General features: G+C 36.4%; 1 protein-coding gene across 2 annotated transcripts in view; it reads right to left on the reverse strand.

The window, feature by feature from the left end:
- Positions 1–460: 460 nt before the first annotated feature.
- The window catches only part of CDase (neutral ceramidase), a 324,432-nt gene continuing 301,291 nt past the window's right edge, over positions 461–23,601 (reverse strand). For both annotated transcript variants that reach the window (XM_081729519.1, XM_081729520.1), the window contains exons 12-15: positions 20,511–20,678; positions 9,942–10,066; positions 5,833–6,001; positions 461–1,706 (exon numbers count right to left, since the gene is read on the reverse strand). In XM_081729519.1, the coding sequence (XP_081585645.1) occupies positions 1,614–1,706; positions 5,833–6,001; positions 9,942–10,066; positions 20,511–20,678 (555 nt within the window). In that variant the 3' untranslated portion in view covers positions 461–1,613. The remainder of the gene's footprint in view (positions 1,707–5,832; positions 6,002–9,941; positions 10,067–20,510; positions 20,679–23,601) is intronic.

Raw genomic sequence — 23,601 nt, forward strand, 5'->3', positions numbered from 1 at the left:
GTGATGACGAAACTAATCAAAGCATAACAAAATATAACTGCAAAAGAATAAATGCACTTTCGAAATAGAAAGCATATTATAACTAGAAGAGTTCATCATCTCTCAACTGTAAAATTGTTTCTATTTTTTGCTACGTTCGAACGAATCTGCTTTGGAGTTGAATTGGTAAAAGTACAAGCATGGAATTGGAATAAACTTCTACTGGTCAATTGCACTACACAAACATTTCATTACTGTTTTAAGACTGTAGAATTATTATGTAGTAGTGTTCTTGACGTGATTGATTTTTTTAATGTTTTATTTACTTTTGTATAGATTTTGGTGACGTTTTGAGAAATTGTGTTTCCTTGTTGGAGCTGTTAATGTTAATTTATTCAGAGAACGTAACTCTTAACAATAACAAAACACTACAGTACCAATTGACAGAAACAGCTATGACAATAGCATTTTTTCTTTTTAAAAAAGAGTGGTATCCCTACTGATATCTTGTTTCATCCTTTTCTGTTCATTATTCTAATATTTGACTGTTTCGAGTGCTTCTTCTACCAATAATTTGTAAAAATTCATATTTTTTCTTTTATATTACCGAAGGTCTATGGTCCTCCGTGTCACGTTAATCACATTTTTTTGTGTGTTTTAGGCGTATGTATATCTCTTGTACTTGGTTTGAACATACTACCTGCTTGCTCTACGTATGCATATTCAAGTTTACATTCCATTCCCTTCCAGGGAGTCTGTCATGTAATACATTGTGCATAGTTTATACGATTTCGTATTTCGTCGATATGTAACACATTTTTGTACTTCTTTGTTACTGACAATAATTAGGCGGCTCGGGGACATAATGCTAGTTCCGGTGAAATTGAGTTGAGATTAAACCACGAAACAATATGTAGGTAATTTAATTTCGGAAATCTACCTATACATGGTAGGAAAAATCTGTTTGGTATTCGCCATTATATTGAATTGCATGGGAATATTAAACATTTGTTTCCAGTTTACTTAAAAGTTAGAAAATATTCCATACCATTGTGTTTCCCAGAGCCACTCAATTATATTGTTTGAATTAGTTTTAACGGCTTCGACGACGAAAACCATTCATTTTATCAAAATGTTAGTGGACTGTAAACAAAACAAAATAACGCACAGATGAAACGCCAAAAATTGACAATATTGCAATAATACATTTCATGTTCACCAATGTGTTAACTTCACAAAATCTATAAAAGTTATTTTAATCTGTATTCTCAGTAAAGTAGCTGTTGTACTTTGTATTATATTTATTTCAAACAGTGAACATTCGGTAAGATCATCAAAAATACAAACCTTAAAAGTACAAGAAATAAGAATGCTTTATTACTATGTTTGAACATCAACTAATAAAACGAACGAAACTTAATAGCACCAATAATTGAAGTTTTTTATTGTAAAAACAATCAACAACACTGTTCTAAATTACAATATAATTAAGGCACATTTTACTTACGTCTAAACAAAGAATATAGTTTGTCTTTGTTTTATTATTTTACATAGCAACACTTAGTCTTTGGACAAAATGGACTAGCTGTCATATTCAACAAAGATATTTTTGTCTTTCTTTGTGAATTAAAGATTTACATTCTTCGTGGCCGGTTCCTGTTCTTGCTTCGGGATTTTCTGTTACCACCGTTTTTTCGCCCTAGGCCCTTCCTACTCGCTTTTTTGACCTGTGAATAGAATTAAAATTAGTTCAATTTCTCTCTACGAGGGAACATAAAACAGACTTAAAACATAAATATGCCAAACTATGAAGATTTAGGAGTGTTAGAATTCTAATGTGATGTTTTATTTATTGGTATATTATATCCTGGTCATAACTGTTCATGTTATGTTTGATGTTTGAGTTCAGCGTTATATTTTCAATTTAAAGAATTTAGATAAATGTTTTTTTTTTTTTCTTATCTAAGCTATTGTCAAAGTTCAATGTAGTTTAGAGCGTTCATATACGAATTAGTAAGTGTATTATTTTCAACAAACTTAAAAATTTCGTTACTGAATTCTGTCTGTCTCTGTGTGTGTGTGGTGTAATTTGCGATTTGTTTCCATTTCGAGCCCTCCATTCGATATAGTATCAAAACAAATCTGAAAAGTGATGGAATATTTTGCGTCACTCTTGTCCCCAAGATATTCGCCAAAAAAATGTCCGATTTCCGGAGATTTATGGAGCCAATCTCGGGAACAATAAGTTACAGGGAGACAAGACAATATTGGTGTTGATCAATACCTAAGAGCATGGTGAACATTTTGGTACGAAATGGTAATCGGTGGCGGTTAATATCGGTACCAAAATGTTTAACATCATCTTAGGTATTGACTAACACCAATATCATCTCTCTGACTTACCATTTCCGAGATATTGGCCAAAAATAGTTCCGATTTCCGGAGATTTATGGAGACATATCTCGGGAACCGTAATTCAAAAAGATCATATTGGTGTTTATCAATATCTAAGAGGATGGTGAACATTTTGGTACCAAGTAGTAACCAGTGGCTACTGGCCAATTGGACACCGTTCCCAAGATGTTGGCGAAAAAAGTTCGAATTTCGGGAGATTTAAGAAGTCATATCTCGGGAACCGTAGGTCATAGACAGATGATATTTTGCGAGAAGCAGAAGAAAGTGTGGATAAAAAGATTTACATGTAGAAACAATCACAGTTATCCTTCACGCCCCATCTCTCCATTCTTTTCTAAATCCGTTTGACAATGCTCTTGGAGCATTCTGAACTGGTTTAATATTTTGATGATGATAGTTGTTTTTCTCGATTTTACATCTCTAACCAAAATTTCTCAAGGATAATTCTGTCTCATTTCAGATTAATAAATGTTAGGGTGTAATTGAACACCTTCAGTGAGTGACGTTGGATCAAACAGTTAATGGAACAGGCTACGTTATACAACGTATTTATAAATATACAGGCATTTATTTCATTCTCTTATGATTGATTCTAGTGTGCTCATCATACACCAGTACAATAAAATAGTGTTAAAATTTATGTCCATCACTTTACTTCTGCTGTAGTTGCAACTTTAAAATACAAAGTAAAGTCCCCTTTGTAACTGAAATACGTTACGATTCACTGGAGTTCACAAACATGTAAAACACTAAAATATCTTATAAAGTACGGCGCACGTTTTCTTATTCCGTATATTTTTAATGTAGCACTCATTATCGTCAATGGTTTGGATGAAGCTTATTTTTGTCGGAAACTCAAGATGTTCAAACAACTATTACACTACATCTTCAGTGCGTTACATAAGTGCCGGCCCAGCTCCCTCGTTGCCAAGCGGTTAGAGTACGTACCTTGGCGCGAGATATCCAGGTTCGATTCCCGACGGAAGCTCATGCGGTTGTAGGTCCACGTCTCATATAGCCTCGCTGCTAAACGGAACGCTACACTCAAAATCAAATCAGCAAGTGCAGGCCAACTGAGCGGCAAGTCATACGCCGAAATAGCGGCTAACTGTGAAAGTAATGTAAAGAATACTTGATTCCACTTCGATAGCTATACATGAAAATGTTTCTAATGAAGGCAATTATTTAATTACATTTTAGTTTTTCTCCTGTGAACAATTCAATATGTAATTTTAACTGGGACTAACGGGAGAATTTTGTTTGATTTACCAGAAGACAAAATATGTTGATTCACTTTTATAATGCTGCTTCTCAGATGATAAAACTCGCTGCAGCATACAATAGACGCATCAATGTCAACCTTTTTCAGATTTGAGAGCCACTTTTCATCTGAGAAATCACTGGCGGCTTACTTATCTGTTCACTAGTCCACTAGAGGGGAATCACAAACCAGAAATGGTGATAGACACAGACAGTATGGCAGATAGCACCACGAGCCACCTCTCACGACTAGTATATCGCGGCTCAAGTGTTGGCCACCCCAGAGATACACCATTGTACACATTGAAGATGTTGATATTAGTTTATAATGGCTACGTCACATTATAGCTTTCAACCGAAGTTGACTGGTGCCGAAGCTGCAGCAGCGCCTACGGAGACTATTTCATTTGATAATCCATATAACTTGTGTTGGAAGTCAGTGTTCAATATTTCAAGCATGACGTGAACGTGTAAAATTACTGTGTGTTGTGTTACGATTATGAAACGAATTATGAGGGAAAATTTTGACTTTAAGAAATAAGAATCCCACATCTACCTTGCTTAATTAACCTGTTCCCCGCCAACTTCAATGATCCGTACACTGAATATGAAACTCAAAGGCCGTTGGTTTGACAGATTTAGATGATTCAAAATGAAGTGTACATAGTGCTAGACGCTTTCACGAAGGAAACAACTCCATAGATTGAAATCCCGAACAGCTGAATCAATCAACTGGCTATTTGAAAATAATAGATGTACGGTTAGCAGTAGTCCCTTCCCCATGCCGTAAACGTCGCCAACATCTAGTGGCCCATTTGCCGGTAAATGTCGGTCGTCGATATAGCGACGCGTCGAAAGATTACCGCTGGCGTGCCACTGGCGGTAGAATTTCGTTGAGTCGAAACAGATATCTAGAGTCGGGGTGTTGAAGTTCCCACTGCGTAACAGTGAGGACTTCACTTTGGTTCGCGCTCCTTCGATTTGTCGCGGAGAATCGCGAAGGGACCAACATGAACTATCGCCAGTCGTGTGGGTGCGGTTATTACATATTTTTTTCCTGACTAGTTGTTCCTAAAGTGAGATCCGGGAGTCAAGAGTAACCCCTGCCTCTACATCATGAAGTGAAAAATCTTGAGAAGAGTGCGTAAAATTGCATGAATTTAGATGGTAACTCTCGCCGATCATTAGAAAGTAAATACGGGAGAACTATGAAATAAAGTAAATAGACGCTTATCATTTTGTCATAAAATTACATGGCGAACGCATTTGATCCGACCCCAAACGGTTATCGTCGAATATACACGGTTAAAGGAGTACTCTGATTGGCCAAATTACAAAGACCTCAACGATTTATCTCTCTAGAAGTGAGGGTTTTTTCATCGCCTCTGTGGCGAAGTCGGAAGAACACGCGCTTAGTAATCATAAGATTGGTGATTCGCACCCATCAAGTGGTACTTTTCTTATAGTGCTTTTTAGACTCATCTTAATGTAAACAAATCACGCATATAGGCGATTTAACATCTTTTAGGGGAGTAATATTGGGCTTCTCGTCGCGTCTCTGCCACTGGTGGTATCAATTTCTAAAGGGAAGTGGAGCAACCACAGATCGTCGCTGCGGGGCCGCCAATTTTTGTTGAGATCTAGCTGTGATTCACCGACGCTTATGGCATGGGGTTGTTTCCTGGTTCGAAAATGCATTTTTTTTTCAATTAGCTCGACAAATGTTTTTACGACACTGGTTGAACGTCACAGTACTGATCTCTCAAAAAATGGTAAACCAGTGTCAATAGGGCTGTGACCAATTTCGAGGTTGCATTTGCCAGGACCGATGTATATTTGCAAGTTGGTGACTTATTGCAAGGTGGTTGCGACTAATTTGAAACAACCTGAGTTTTACTAGAGATCACAGTACAACCTAAGTATTTTGGTTTTGACTTCATGTCGCAAGAAGCACTCTCACATAATTGTAAATTTGGAGTGAAAGTGAATAAGTATTTTATTCCATAACGGAACCATAGTTTCTTTAATGAAAACATTCAATATTGGAAATTTTGTTCCTCATCTATCCTCGTATACAAGTGAGCAATGTTTATTGTAATAAAAGTTAGATTTGTTTCTGACATGTGTTTTGTATATAAGTGCGTTCAAATCTCAGCAACCAGCACCTGTTATGCTTACCTCAAACGTATTAGAGATGCCTTCGTAAGGGTAGGTGCCACCTAGTATAAACCTGTAGTACCCCACATGTCGAATCCTGTAGCTACCTGGTTCAACATCTGCAGGAATCTCCCACTGGATTTCAACTTCGCTGTAACCAAGAAGAAGGGATGTCCGGTCCCAAATAAATCTGAAATAAATAAATACCAAGTGTCTTGATTTTCCAGCATGACGATACAGATAAATGTAAATATGCACTCACTATGCTCAAGTTACGCATATAAATCAAGAGTTCCGTAAACTAACTTTGAAGTCGAGCAACTTACATTTTTCACTGAACTTTCTGTCAACCAAGAGAGGATGTGTAGCATTACATGTAACTTTACTCTATAAATTGCAATAGTTAATAATTCAAAAAAACACAACAAATTTACAATTATATTAGTTCAATAATCAGAGGCGTCATTTAGGGGGGCAGGAGAGGGCAATTGCCCCCCAAGAGTTTGAGAAATGCATATAATTTAATGCATTGTCTACTAATTTACTAATACGAAACGTGAAAACCTTATGTCGGTGGTGCTCTTGCCCCCCCTCAAGCGAAGTCTGGAATGACGCTCCTGTCAATAATTAGTGGTGACAGCCATCGCAATCTACAAAGTATATTTCCAGTGCTGATACAATTTACAACAACAATTTTTCTTTCTTTGTAATATGTCAATCTTCTTCCTCTTCCTCTTTAGGATCGAATTTTCAAAACTTCAACATGATGTAAATAAACCAAATAATACGACTGGCTACCACAATAAATCATCTCGATACTCGTAAAAATCATTGCGTGAATCCTGGACAAATAAATCTTCTGAAAATACATTTTACTTCTTCTCAGGCTCTTCGATTTTATTTAGTTATTGCAATGTTCATATCCATTGTAACTTGTAACAAAAAGTTCTTTACATGCCAAATTTCGTGACAATCAGACCAGGTTGTCTAAAGTGCCAAGAATAAAATTTAATCTCTTTTCTCTCTTGGAATAGATTCTTTTAAATAATCGATATACAGGATTATTACAAATGATTGACCAGATTTTATAAATTCCCTGTAGTTTTAATATGGAACATATTGTCACAAAACTTTGCAGACAAATTGAAAAACTCAAAATGTTTTCTTGTGATGAAGGTTCACGTCTGATTTCTGCCACGACAGTGCAGCAGTCAGCATTTATTAAAGATGGTGACAGGCGCAGAGAAAACTTATGTTGTGCTCAAGTTTTGTTCACATCAGTTTGTCCTACCAGTGCAACGACAGTTCCAAACGAAGTTCAACAAATATCCACCAACTGCCAAGTCCATTTGGCGATGGTCCGCACAGTTTACAGCTTCAGGATGCCTCATTTTTATCTCGGTGTTCGCAAATTCCTTAACAGGAAATTGAAAAGCTGATGTATCTATCGAGGTGAGAATCATCAACAATTTCTGTCATGGCCTGCACGCTCTCGGGATATAACCTCATACGATTTTTCTGTGTGGGGTTACGTGATAGACAGTGTTTACGCTTCCTCTACCAACAAACATAACAGAACTCAGAGCTCGCATCAACAGTGCTTTCCAACAAGCTTTCTCTGCGCTTGTCGCCATCCTAAATAAATGCTCACTGCTGCACTCTCGTGGCAGGAATTTGAAGTGAGCCCGAAACACAAACAAAAATTTAGTTTTCAATACGTCTCCAAAATTTTGTAACAAAACATCCAATAATAAAGCTACAATAATTTATGAAATCGGGTCAATCATTTGTAATAGCCCTGTATATAAACCTGGCCTTAATTATAGAAAAGTTATTTCTCTGCATTAAATAGTTTGCGTGTGATGAATGATTACCAAGCAGTTTTAACATTTATTCGAGATCTAAAATTTCATTTTCGTACAATATATGTACCATGCGTTTTGTTTCAGTACATTTACACACATACACAATTGTGACTTTTCACAGAAATAATCTAATGAGAAAATTACGCTTCCGGGCAGTAAACTACATGAACTTGACATTTAACCCTGGTTACAATAGAACAACTGATTAATGAACTTTCAAATTTAAACAAAACTTGAAATCGCAAGCAATAGAGCACACACTTTGTCCACAGAAATAAGGTTAGTAACTGGAAGGATGAAACAATGTGCCCAAAGATAGCTGCTAAATAAACTTAATAATAGATCCATTCAAGACCAAAGGGGGGATTCTAAATAAACTATGCGATTCAAAGAGTAATAAAACTTACAAATGGGGCAATGCAACAGTAAACCAGAAACCCGTAATGAAACTAAACAGAAATTAACTAAAACTTTGTGTTGTCAAAATCTATCTCTTAGAGCAATATTGTTGCCATTATTGATCTATTACCACAGCACCAAGCTCACAGTCCAGGTTTTCTCTGTGCTCGTTGCCAAGAAAGAAATCATACTCGAAATCAATCATACACGAATTACCAGTGGCGTATTTACGACTTTGTTTCAGGGCGGGGCTTTGCTAACTTTATTCCTTTAAATGTGAAAATTCTGCAAGATATTTCATTTACTTTAATATAGTAAATAAAATTTCCGGGGTGGGGGGCTTAAGCCCGGAAGGCCCCTCCCCTAAATACGCCACTGTGAATTACTCATAGATCTGTTATAACGTTAATTCAACAATTGGAATCGAGGAAATCTGCTCGCTGAGTTTTACGGTTTTTGACAAGAACGATAACGCAAATCAGGAAGAACGTATTTGATGATCTCCAAAGTTTCTCTAGGGATTGTCCAGAACGTTTTTATGAAGTCATCACGTGTCGATAAAGAATGTCTGTTTCATTTCGACAGACAGCAAAAGAAAGTCGACGGAATGGAGGCAATTGAGAATCACGGCCAAGTCAAAAGAAGATGCGATTTGTAACATCACACAACAAAGTGACGGTGACATTCTTTAGGTATCGTAAGATAACGACTTACTTAAACTTTCTTGAACGTAAAATGCCCATTATAAAACAAGGGTATTGCTCATCCAGCAACGTTAGAAACGAAAAGGCAAGAATTACGCGATGAAAGGAACATCAAGTTCAATTACAATAACGTAAGACTACATGCTCTACACATGACAGTTCAAATATAGACAGGAAATTGTCCACAACTTCCATACAGTCCCGACCTAGCATCATATCATTTGTATCTGTTTGGACGACTCAGGACTGATCTGTATCGGAAACAGTTTCGAGATGGCAATGAGCTCATTGTGTGTGTGAAACACTTGTGTAATGACCAATCTCAAAGAGTTTTACGAACGTGGATTCGTGTCATGAAAACCAAGGTAGAGCTGCACTGTAGGAAAACAAATGAATCATATATTGAGTGAAATTTCCAGACACCCAAAGGGCCAATTCTTTCACCTACAAAATGTAATTACTCTGGCGCTTAGCATTATCGTCAAGCTACAGTGAATTTTGCGTTACTTTCGGGTGACCTTGTACTTAGTTAATTCACTGCTGGAAAATACTTTAGCTTCAAACGTGAAGTGGAAATATCAGTCATGTAATTTAATAAATACACGCACGTACATGTTAATAATAGAATTTATATCTTCTCTCCAATATGAGTATCATTAATTTTTTTTTAACTTAAGTCCATTTTATTCTATTATAATAGGTACAGTGAAGCAAATTTTACGGCTTTTCTTGGCAAATACTCTTAAGTATAGACTCTCTTGGCAACCTACAATTTAAGAAAGTAACTAGTGACGGATCTAGCCTGGGGCTGGGGGCCCTAGGCCCCCAGTTTGAGTGATAAAAATAATTTAAGCTATTATTTATATATTTTTGAAATGAAATGAAATGAAATCTTTGAGTTTTACGTCCCACGATTATGCCGGTTAGGCAAAAGGAGACGATGATGAGTAATGAATGAAATGGTAAAACGAAGAAAGTGGGAGGAAACGGGAGAACCCAGGCATACGGTGTTTGTCCACCACAATATATTTTTGAAGCTTACTATAAACTCATGATATTCCTATCATAGTTTGAGTTCTGGCTGGCCTCCCAAGCTTTTACCATCTAGAGGCGCCACTGAAAGTAACTGAAAAAAAAAAATGGCTGTAGTGAAAAGACTTACTTGGTCTCCCAATTAGCGTCAGTTGCTACTACAGTCCAATTGCTGCTGTTCGCTGGCTGTTCTAGCCGTTCTACGTACAAATAAGAAGATTCCGTCATAAGATTGTTCCTTGGATGACCCGAAATCTGTAACAAATGGTAAACATTTATTGCAATTTTGTATCTTAATCCAAACAATCTAATAGGTGAGATTAAGGAAAATATTCTGTCTGACCTTAGTTTGAGAAACGAAATCGGTTAAACCAATAATAAAAAACTAAGAGCCTATGACTACAAAATTATTTCTTAGGACCAGTGTTGCCACAGTCCTGGCTCTGGAGTGGGCTGAAAAATAGTACCAAATTGAAACAAAAAGGGCTGAATGCATTATTTTATACCAGTGTAATACATGGCTCTGTAACATGAAACTAAAAGACGCTCTATAACATGTTCTAAAAATTCCGCCCCCCCCCCCCCCCGTCTTCTGAGTCCAAATCAAGATAGTGCTCTTTTAAAAATTACTTTTTAAAAACATCCAAATAGGAGGACCCCGAACAACCGTGGAAGTAGATGAAACTTTTCTCGCACGAAGAGAATATAACAGAGGCCGCAAATTAAAAAGGAAAACAGTTATCAAATCATCATCGGTATGTATCGTAAGGAAACCAAACGCGCGTCTATTTCAAGGTGACCAATAAATCAAAACGCCATTGTGGCCATATATGAAAAAATATAGGCCTATAAAATGAGGAACAAATCAATCATCTCTCAGTTCCTGAGTAAACAGTACGTTATAATAAAATATTAAAATATAAATTATTGCATTTTATTCTCGCTTATTTCACGAGCGAAGGAGGATAATAACTGTAAGAAGCATATTGTGCTACTTTTTGTTTTCAAGATTTCAAATGAAAATTTCCACCACACTGCTTCTTCCTCGTCTCCTTCATGTGCAGCGCGGATACGCCATCTAGCGTAATTTGTTTCTTGTAGTTCGAATTACGGATTATCCACACAAAGTTCGTAGCGTTTGCAGTTGTAATGCCCCAGAATGAATGTTCAACAGGATTTTCTTAAGAGTCCAACACACAGTATGAGTAACGTGAGTTGTAAGAAAAGTCTTACTGACACTTTTAAAAGTATTTATTAAATGGGGCTGAATTGGGTAGAATTGTACCAACTTTTTTGCAAAAGGGGCTGAAAATGCCAGCGTGGTACCAACGGGCCGATGAATGACAAAAAGGGCTGAATTTGGTACAATTGTACCAAGTGTGGCAACACTGCTTAGGACCGATGTAAGAATGCTTAGTATATATTTCTTTTAGTTGTGTAGCCATTTGCAGCAAAAATTCTTGGAATATATATATATTTTTTTTAATGTGAAAGAGAAACTAAAAGTATAGCTAAAATGAAGTACACATCTCTTGGTAGGTGAAATGTATACTTACAAAAAAAAATATATATATATCTTACAATCAAAACAATAAATTTTCTCTTTTAAGTTGGTATCTTAATTCTGGAAAGCAAAGTTATGTATTTTCCTTCATCCATCAAAATTTATACCATGTTCGTGACACAACATAGAAGTGCGGTATGCTATATCTCTCGCTTTCTTCATGCACTGCTGGTGGTAGCTCAGGTACGCAACTAGAGAGGGATTAGGGTGGCCTGGTCCCCCCTAAAAGAAATTTAGCCCCTTCAAATCACAATGCATCATTATGTGTTCTTTAATACAAACATTTATTAAGGTTTCCAGTATCAGTTAATTTGCAAATGTCTGGATATCTGCAAATAGAGAGAACGGTTTTGTTCTTTTTTTTTATCGTTTTGAAAATATTTGTATGAATTTAATTTACACAAAAGTAGTTTCCCCACAGTTTTTTTTTTTTTTTTTTTTTTTTTTTTTTTTTTTTTTTTTTTTTTACACGCTTGACTTCAAAACACAATTTAACTCAACTTAACCTAACCGTAACTTACGCACGTCCACGGTACCAGTAAATTTGTAATCGTAGAGGTTAGATAATTTTCCCTTCTGGTTAAAAAGATTATGTGAAAATAAAATTAGGAATCTAGGGTGAAGGGGTAGAATGAAAATTACGGATATCAGATATGAGTAACTATTGATATAGAAAGATTTAGAATTATTACGACTTTGGCCCCTCTAGCATATTTATGCCCCGCCACCAAACTTTTGTCCCTGGTTGAGGGCTATAGTAAAATATGTTGGTAAAAGTTTTTGCATCACAGGAATGTAATAAATAGTTCTAGATATCTCTCTGAGCGTTTGCTTGAAGGAAACCTTACCGTCATATAGTCTAGCAGTACCCCTAATGATTACTGTATCACTCTTTGTAACAGGGACGCACATACAGATTTTTCCCAATGGGAAAAAGAAAGACACAAGCAGAGATAGTGAATTTCACTAACCGTAAGAATAGTTTTTTTAAATGATTGACCAATGTCTGAGGCAAACAAGAAACATCGCCAGCCAGAGGATGAATTGATGGTAAACAGGGGTGCCGACAAGGGGGGGAACATGACTCCAATGGCGTCATTAAAATTCTTGGGGGGATTTTTAATGTAAAATAATTAAAATTACCTCATTTCACGCAGGGACGAATAAACGTAAAAACTAGTTACTTAGTCAATTACTACATTATTATACCTTTCTGTTTCCCCTTCTCCCCACACCCACCAACCATTTTATGAATTGAGTACAGACAAAAATATTCGTGTGGTGATACATGTAAAGGTTTGCTTAAATTGCTTAAACAATTAACTGATTGTGAAGTAGTTGCTGTAATGCATGTCGCTAATAAGACATTTAAAGTTCTTAACCGTCTCTTCAAGGCACAACAGTTTATTATGGATTAGTTTATTCAGTGATTGATAGAAAAAGAAGGTTAGTTAACTAAGAAATGATGAATCGTGGAATAACATATGTTCAGAGATAGAGGAAAAGGTTTATGGACGAGCTGGCAGTTGATGAAGTAATAACTGAATCTTTAACAAAAATTAAAGTTGGCATTTACTTTAAGTACCTTGACTCACTGACTGCTTAATTACCAAATAGGTTTTGAAACCAATCCTTGACCTTAATGACCCAAATGGCTTTCTTTTTCCATGATGGACTTAAACTGAATGAAAGCCTCCGGTCAAATATGATACAAGAGTTGTGTGACTTTTACCATTTTGATAGTGAAGCAACAGTAGCCGAGCTAGAAAACTGTTCATCCGTATACAAGGCCTCACACCACAACACAGGCATTAGTGATTTGTTACCCAAACCAAAATAGTATAAGATTTTCAAGCAATATAAGAACCACTCAGAAGATGGTCTGGAAGAAGCTTTAGATGGAGAAGAAATTGATGATTAAGAGTAAGACAGCATGGAAGCAACTGTGAAGCTCTGAATTAAACGAAGTTTTATTAAGCCATACAGGTGTTTACAGCAGCTCTCGGGAGTTGCAAACTTAAATGGGCTCTACAGAATTCTGCTTTCACTCTCTGTAACAAGCTGCTTAGCTAAGAGAACCTAAACTGTAAAACATCGCCTCAGAACAAGGATGGGGGGCACTTGGTAAAATAACTTACTAATTTTAAGTAGCAAGACTGAACTTTTGAACGAATTATCATATGAGGACATTATTGATCAGTTTTCCTTAACCAGTAAACAAAAAGAGATTGTTATGTTATTCAGGTTTACTTGTATAACTAATTTTCACGTCTGAGGCCAGCTATACACTAGGAGATAAATCTGAGAAAATGTCTTACGGTTTTTCCTAGTGTCAAAATCTCAAGTCTATATCATCAGATCGCATGTCATTTCCTATGCTCTGAAAGATCCTATGAGATATCTCTCTTGTTTCGAGCAAACACTATTTCGGAAAGAAAATTCGTAAGATTTCGATTTAAGCGACATCAGGTGGCAAAAAGTGAAAACAAATTTGTTTTCTCCCCGCCAGCAAAGATGCTATTTGCGCATTTATTAGTGTATACGAGGAGCATACATTTTTTATATAATATAAAGTTAACGCTATATTACAACAAACATGTAAGACAAAAGGCACTGTAAAACATTGCTGGTCGAGTATGCATTATGAGACGTGGTACCTCTTCAGAGGACGTGAAACAGGAAAAATCTTTACATGGATGGCACAGAAGGGTAGGATTTCCTACGACATATGTCGTAACATTTTTAGTAAGATAAATCGTAAGATATTTCCCAGGTTTATCTCAGTGTATAGCTGGCCTAACAATTTTTGGAATTATGCAATGTCTTACTTTCTCTCATGTAGCCTTGTTTTTGGTTAATGGTTATCAAAATAAAATATAATAATATGCCTAAATAAAGGCTATTTTTAATAAATATATGTGTAATATAAGTGAATATCGAGGTGTATAGGGAATTTTTGGTCAGTTAAAAGTAAAATAAAAATAAATTTTAATTAAGTGTAACAGCGAAAGAGGAATTGCTCTGATTAAAAGTATTAAAAGTTTAAAGTCAGGTACGAACAACAAAAGTTCTTGTTGACAATAGTCGAGCGTCACAAAAAAAAGTCCTCAACAAGCGAAGAAAACAAGAGATTGCATCATTCAACGTAGATTAATATAATACACGTTTTGCCTATCATACTACCTATTAATCTCAGCGTCCAGTTTTAGTATTATTTTTTGGGATATCTAGTTTTAAACATAAAAGTAACATTGAAAAATCGTATTTTTGTCTAGTTTTACAAAATTGATCAAAGTGTGCAACCTCTAAATTCATCCAATCTTCTTGAAATTTGTTTATATATATATATATATATATATATATATATATATATATATATATATATATATATATATATATATATATATACGGGGGACGATATAAAAGATAGTTTTTACGAAAAAGTGGAACGGATATTTGACCAACTCCCGCGATACCATATGAAGATTCTATTAGGAGATTTCAATGCGAAGGTAGGACGAGAGGATATTTTCAAACCGATTACAGGGAACGAAAGTTTGCATAAGGAAAGTAATGACAACGGTGTTAGACTCGTGAACTTTGCAACATCCAAAAACCTAATCGTGAAGAGTACGAAATTCCCACATCGCGACGTTCATAAATACACTTGGACATCACCAGACGGAAAAACGCATAATCAAATTGATCACGTTTTAGTAGATAGAAGAAGGCAATCTAGCATAATTGATGTCCGATCGTTTAGAGGGGCTGATTGTGACACTGACCACTACCTGGTAGCAGCGATAATACGAGAGAGGTTATCGTTGAATAAAGGTAATATTCAATGTACGAAAACGGAGAGATTTAATTTAAAGAAATTAGAAGAGTGCCAGGTAAGAGAGGAATACCAGATTGAAGTTTCGAATAGATTCGCGGTTTTAGAAGACTCGGAGTGCACTAGTGTTGAGGATACTTGGATTGAAATTAGAGATAGCATTAAAAGTTCAGCAATAGAAAAATTGGGACACGCGGAAATACGTAAGAACAAACCATGGTTCGACCAAGAATGCATTAAACTAGCAGAGAAGAGAAAACAGGCAAAATTACGGTGGCTACAAAATCCGAATGAAACAACTACACAAAATTTCGCAGATATCAGGCGGGAAACTTCCAAAACTTTTAGAACAAAGAAACGGGATTTTTTGAAAGCTAAAATTAAGGAACTTGAAGATAATAGTAAAAATAAAAACATCCGGGACATGTATAAGGGGATCAGCGAATTTAAGAAAGGCTATCAACCTCGTGCTTATATATTAAAGAAATCTGACGGAACAGTTCTCACCGATACGGATAGCCTCTTAAATAGATGGAAAGATTTCTTTGACGATTTGCTGAACACGCAGCCAAAAACTAATGTGCGTGGAGAAAAGGAGATACACACCGCAGAACCGTATATTCCAGAACCCAATCGAATAGAAGTGGAAGCCGCTATAAAGAAATTGAAGAAACACAAATCTCCGGGTGTAGATGAAATTCCGGCTGAGTTAATTTTAGCTGGAGGCGAAAAATTGTAGAACAAGATACACAAACTCATTCTCCTTATCTGGAACAAGGAAGAATTGCCACAAGAGTGGAAAGAATCAATCATTGTTCCAATTCACAAGAAAGGCGACAAAACTGACTGTAATAATTATCGAGGCATTTCTCTTCTGTCAACATCCTATAAAATCCTTTCAAATATTCTGTTAGCAAGATTGACCCCATACGCAGATGAAATTATTGGAGATTATCAGTGCGGATTTAGACGAAATCGATCAACTATCGACCAAATATTTACCATTCGCCAAATACTCGAAAAGAAGTGGGAATACAATACCCCGGTACATCAACTATTTATTGATTTTAGAAAGGCTTACGACTCGGTTAGGAGAGAAACATTATACAACGTTCTTACAGAACTTGGAATACCGAGAAAGCTAATTAGATTAATTAAGATATGTTTAAGTGAATCCCAAAGTAAAGTACGGGTAGGAAAATTTTTGTCCACGAGCTTCCACGTCGAAAATGGCCTGAAACAAGGAGATGCGTTGTCGCCATTATTATTTAACTTTGTGCTGGAATACGCCATAAGGAAAATCAAAGATAGCAACCAGGGCCTAGAGTTGAACGGCATTCACCAGGTTATGGCATATGCTGATGATGTAAATTTAATAGGGGATGATAGGAGGACAGTAGAAATAAATGCAGAGATCTTATTAAACGCTTGCAGGGACATGGGTTTAGAAGCAAATGCAGAGAAAACTAAATACAAGTAAGTGCGTCGGGACGGTAATACGGCAAATTGTGGAGGCGTTAAAATATTAAATAATGCTTTTGATAAAGTGGATACTTTCAAATATTTAGGATCAATATTAACAGACGAAAATCATATTCACGAAGAAATTAAATGTCGACTAAAAGCAGGGAATCCGTGTTACTATTCGGTTCAAAATCTCTTGTTGTCGCGAATTCTGTCGAGGAATTTGAAGCTTAAAATATATAAAACGATAATCATGCCTGTTGTTCTGTATGCTTGTGAAACATGGTCGCTTACTCTGAGGGAAGAACATAGACTGAAAGTATTTGAGAACAGGATCCTGAGAAGAATATTCGGACCCAAGAGGAACGAGAATGGGGAATGGCGGAACCTTCATAACGAGGAACTACATAGTTTATACGGTTTACCCAACATTGTTAGGGTCGTCAAGTCTAGGAGGCTTAGGTGGGCAGGTCATGTAGCTAGAATGGAAGAAAGTAGAAACGCTTTCAAAGTCTTGACTGGTAGACCCATAGGAAAACGACCATTAGGAAGACCTAGGCGCAGATGGGAGGACAATATTAAGATGGATCTCGCAGAGATAGGAATACAAAGTAGAAACTGGATGCAATTAGCTAAGGATAGAAGTCAGTGGAGAGCTTTTGTGAACGCGGCATTGAACCTCCAAGTTCCATAGGCCATACAGTTAGTTAGTTATATTATATATATATATATATATATATATATATATATATATATATATATATATATATATATATATATATATATATATATAATCTTTTACATCATTGAGACTCGGGGCATAAGCAAAGCTTGCAAAAATTGTACATTTTATTTTTTCCATTACAAAATGTATCATCCTAAAGTGTACAAAGATTGATTACCAATTTTACGTTGAAATAAACTACATTTCAATTTCAAGTTTATGTGATTGCAATGTGTCTTGAGTCTTTTTTATTATTATTATTATTATTTCACGTGTTGTGATAGGAAGAGGTGTAAAGTTAAATGTGAAGGGGATACTTTGTTAATTTGGGAGAATTGGCGTCTTAGCCTTTTGAGGGATCGGCACCCCTGATGGCAAACAATGGTGAATTTAGCTAAGATTAATATCTTTCGTGATCTAGAAGTTCCGGGGCAGAGGAGACACAACAGCAAATGATCGAACTAATGGTGAATGATGGTGAATTTCACTAATTAACTTTTTCACAGTTGAACGTTGATTTAGCCTCGTTAAGAGGCCTCATCCCGGCAAAATTTAAATACCGCTAATTTTACAGTAATTATGTGATATCTTCAAATAGTTAAAAGATAATTGAAATATGGAACGAGAGCGCCTAGACAATATTATTTTGCGTGAGGTACCGTTATCAGGAGTCACCTAGTGGCTTTCCGTTACCAGCCGTTTAGAAACGCGAAAATAAATGCCTATTTTCAAAACGGCTCGAAATCGAAAGCAGATAAGTGAATTGTGATAACGGTATCTCATGTAAAATGATATTGTCTAGGGCGATCTTGTTCCACATTTCGATTATATTTTATCTATTTGAAGATATCACGTAATTACTGTAAACTTAGCGGTATTTTAATTCCGCCGCGATGAAGCCTCTTAATACATTTGACTATGTCATACACAATGAATGGATTACGAATTCAATTTCTGGGCTTTCGGCATCTTTGGCCATGTTATCTCTCACATATAAGAGATGACGTCCCTCAGCGATCACACTACTAGGAGAATTGGAGAGGAAGAAACAAATGGGAGGAAAGCGACCTGGAACCATTATGTTAGTGCGATCCCGGTGTTTGTCTCGTGTAATGAGGAAAACTTCACTCAGGATAGCTAGCCTTAAAAACTTATTACTCTTTATAGACCACCGGGAATCGAACCCAAAATCGCTCGCACCAAAAGTGAAAGAGTTAGCGACTACTCTACGTGGGGCCACTGTACAATTAGTGAACAGAATATCATGAAATACAGTAGTTGCAGTACAGTTTTGTAGCTCTCAGATGACAATATGTGCCAAACTGTGCATTTGTTTCATTCTTGAGTTAACCGTCTTTGTGCACCGTTTTAAGCCAAACCTCGTATAGTGTCAAGTAGTCTGCACTTTGTAATAAAGCATAAAATAAGTCTTATTACCTTCGCGTTTTCCTTTTTATATTATTATTTCTGAAATTCCTTTATCCCTTCATTCTATGGATTTAGTGCTGCATCGGAAATGGCAGGAGGAATCAGACCAAAAAAGCATGTACGTGTCTCCCAGCCAAATTGCTAAATGAACTCGCGATTCCTCTTTGGTACATGTGACTTGGCATTGTTGTTCAGGAACAACCCCCCCCCCCTGCGATTTAACAATGTCGGCTCCATCTGCTGCAATGCACGGTGCATTTTTTTGCAACTGCTGAGATAAAGGTCAGCAGCGATTATCTAACCAGGTGGAAGGAGCTCGTAATATCCCACTTGCCAGTCATTCCAGCATACAGAGAGCATAACCTCTCGTGAGTGCAGAGCTGGTCTTGAAGTGTGAGGAACAGGGTCACGTGGTGACAACCAATGCCTGGTACGCTTGGGAGTGTCATAGAGGGCCCACTTTTCATCACCAGTGAGCAAGCGATCTAACAAGAAGGCAGACTTTGGTAAGTGAACTTCGGGGCCATTTTTTGCAAGGTGGTTGTGAACATTTACAGAATTAATATTTCAAACTAGGAGAGCAAAATGGCGAAAAATAACCGAGAAAAATAGTCTTAAAATATTTTACTCGACGCATATATCTACGACGCGCAAATTGTACTACTACTACTACTTCATTGGTTGAAGCAAAAAACAAAAAAGTTCGACTCGAACGGGAATCGAACCCGGGACCCTTTGTACATCAGTCGCAGATTTTACTCACTCTGCCACGCAGTCACTTGATAAACTCTGAGATGTCGTATGATATATGCGGCGAGTAGGAAACTTTAAAACTGTTCTTCTCCGTTATTTTTGGCTATTGCGTTCTCCCAGTTTATACTATTAATTCTTTAATTATGCACTACCACATCGTAAAAAATGGCTCCGAAGTTCGCTTACCAAAGTCTGGCTTCTCCTTGTAAGATGGGAGTGTTCAACTGCCGAGTGAGCAAGGTCAAACAGACTATCACTCGCTGAGCTTTGTTGGCTGCCGACAATGTATGGAATACGCACTTGCTTAACTTGTATGATTTCGCTATCCCATACAGCGAAAACATGGAACCTTTCTGCAAGTTCATTACACGTTAGATCACTGTCCTACTCGACGGCTCCTTTCAGGACCTCGTCATTCAACACATGTGGTCATCCACTGTCAGGTTCATCCGAAAGGCTAACGTCTTAGGAACGAAATTTCTGAAATCAATGCTTTGGGGTGCGTTCGTTCACGGCTTTCTCCCCAAATGCCTGGCGTGTAACTCTTAATCGCTTGGGAGGCGTGTGTAATTTCGTTTCCTCTCTATGGGTGTATGATTAACAGGACGTTAGAAATGTCAAGAACCATCTTATATGAGGGCTATCGGGAAGGAGGAGAGTAAAATATGCAGGATTTACGAAAGGGGCGCCAGATAAGAAGTTTGGAGCCACTGATTTAGTGAATTCCATAAGATGTTATTATTATTCGTCATTATAACCATAGAAATAATACCAGGTCACCGTTCTTTCCAAGATACACTTACACAATTTATTTACTATTTATTGGTTTCATTTTTATTTTATTTTTTTAATTTTTCGTACTCCTTAAATATACTACTACGGTCAGAAACAATAAAATATTATGTACATTCAAAATACAACTATTACTTACAAATCTGACTCGAACAACATCTCCAGGCCGAGCAAGAGGTGCAGGTTGCAGAACACAGTCTCCAAAATTATTCCCGAACTTGGCTGCGTCAAAGATCACTCCAGGAACAAGAGAAATCAAGTCTTTCATAAAATCAGCTGGATAAGGACCTGCTTCTAAGCGCCTTCCCTTTAGAAATATAATCATACTTAAATGAAATATTCACATATAAACTGTTCAGTACAAAATTAAACGTTTGTGACTGAGACTATGGTTAAAGTATAGGGTACAAATTAGTTATCTTCCCAAAGGCAAGTTCTAGTCCACTTACGTCATGTAAGTAGTTAGGTCCAGTTACATAAGCAGAATAAAGGTAGTATTGACAGTTTCTTTCATACGAAGTATGTCCGGAAAGTAATGTTACCAAGTCTACAAGTATGAAAAAACATTTATCTAAATAATAATAATAATAATAATAATAATAATAATAATAATACCATCACATGTACATTAAAATTCTTCAAAATATTGTTTTCCTGCGTCCATATATCTTTGCTAGCGGGGTTGTCCAATCTGCAAAGGTATCCTGGAAGGACTGTTAAGGAAGTGCGTTTAAAGTCATTTTAGAAGTTGCTTTCACACCATCAATTCTTCTGTAACGATGTCATTTCAGAGGAGATTTCAAACGGGTAAACCAAGTATGCAGGAGCCAAGTCGGGACTGCAGCGTGGCTAGGACAGCGTTGCCACGTTAGATTTGGCCAGGTAGCTGGTCATGACAAAGATAGTGTAGGCTGCCGCGTAGTCATGAAGTTTCCAATCGCGATTATGTATTGTCTGATTCATCGGATCCTTGTTCTTAGTCTCTTAAGGACTTCTACGTAAAAATTAAAGTTAATGGTTGTCCTGGGAGGTACAAACTCACTGTGGATGATCTACTTGATGTCAAAGAGATAATGAGTATGATCTTGATCTTTGATTTGCTCATTGGAGCTTTCTTGGGGCGACGAGACATCGACGTGTGTCACTTAGTGCTTTGCCTCTTTGTTTCCGGGCTGTACTGGAATATCCACGGTTTAGTACCCGTTATAACATTCTCCAAAAATGTTAGAAGAATCATTTTCAAAAACGACTTGACAAATTTCTAGTCTGCGAAATGTTTGATTGTCGATCGAAATTCTTGGGACAAGCTTCGTGCACACTTTTATTAAGTGTAAATCCTTGATCACAATCTCGTGGACGATAGTTCTCTCTTCTTTTTTAATATTTAAGAGCCTCACTCATTTGGTAGGCTAGTCTGTTTGCAAAAGTTCTTTCATACGAGTAACATTTTCATTGTTCGAGGATTTGACGGGCATCCACTACGGGCTTCGACGTTGACTTCTTCACGGCCTTCCCAAAACGCCTTGCGTCATTTTTAGACTTGCCTTTGTGATAAACACTCATCCCTGAAGGTCTGTTGAACCGTTGGAAAAGTTTCAGCTGCAGACTTGTCGAATTTCATACAAAACTTGATCGCGTATCTTTGCTCCAGTGAGCGCTGCACCTCGATTTGTACGTAAAAGAGACGAACTAGAGGTTTATGAAATCGCCCGTCATGTGCAAGAACTGGGGACAACTGAACAAGCACTCGCTCGGTAGTTGATCTACACCACCATCATCTCGGTGGATAAAGCATGCTGCAACCTACAGTCGCTTTACAATAAAATGTATGACATTACCTTTCGGACAGCTTGTATGTACCCACGTAGTGATATACAAATGGGTGAACAGAAGATAGCAAATTAGGAACTTCAGTAAAAAGATAAATTCAGAAGTAAGATTGGAGATACTACGATATAGTAATCAAGGTTTCATTGCATAGCTACTCACTTGCACACGACAATTCAAACACCTTTCTTTCTGACTTTTAATTCTGTTAAAGAAAATCAGACTCTTGACAAAGTGTCGTGTCATATATCAATATTCATAGCTAAGATCACATTCTCCACATATGTTTATCTACAACTTTTTTTTTCTCTTTCAAAAGGAAATTTGATCACTTATTCATCTCCCTTTAAAAGGCTATGTCAAAAAAGAAATTTTAATACCTTGCTTGAAATAAAGATTTCAATTGGTTGAAGAATAATACTTGATAATTGATTAATATCACCTTTCAAAGAGAGATAGGTGGTCGTTCTTTTTTAAGCAAGACTGTACGTAGTTTTTAGATACAATGTATTTTTAGAATACTACGATTCTGTGAAAATTCGAAATGTTATTTTAGCATAATAAAATATAGTATAGAGAAGGGCTCTTCAGTAATAAAGCGCTTATCTTTGGTCCGAAGATTGTTGAAATTCAATCCCAGTGCATTTGAATTTATCACGGACAATACCTTTCTCTTGAATTTTCTTAGGTTCTACCTTTTCTTACTACTTTTTGAATCCAACATTCTCCGAAAAACACTCAGTTCTATTAATATTCGTCTGTTTTATCCTGTAGGACGAACAACTAAGTTTTAATTTCATTCTTTTATTTAGAAATGAAACATTTATGTTATATTTTATTAATTTTCTGTCTGTATTTTCAGAAATACATTATTTCTTGTGGGTAGAATTTCCTTAATGAAATCGCTAAATTAATATTCTTACTGTTTCATTAATCATTTGCGCCTCTCGAAAAGTTATAATAAACGTGACTATCTTTATTACAAACATATTGTGGACTTTTTTTAAAAAAAATGTTATTGATACTTTGATAATTTTACCTTTGGTTTTACCTGCTGTTAAGAGCCTGACATACTAATTTCTTTTGATTATTTTTCGTAAGTGAAAAGAGATAATGAAATGCAACTTACCACAATCATAGGTAATGTTATTCCAGAACAGAAAATATGAACCTGAAGAATTTTCAGTGTTGGCATCCATAGAAATTACAGTGTTGCCAGAATAACATTTGTCCCAAAATCTAAGTTAAGGCAGCGAATAGATGAACGAACACAATTGCATTGAATAAGTATCATGTTGTTTTTGTATCCTGTGAATTATTTTTTTAAATAAAATTATTATTTAATTTAAATAACTGTATGTTAAAACTATTTTATTCATTACAAACTAAATACAACTATTATT

The sequence above is a fragment of the Thermobia domestica genome, chromosome 10 (assembly GCF_964235325.1).
Source record: "Thermobia domestica chromosome 10, izTheDome1.hap1.1, whole genome shotgun sequence".
Taxonomy (NCBI): Eukaryota; Metazoa; Arthropoda; class Insecta; order Zygentoma; family Lepismatidae; genus Thermobia; species Thermobia domestica.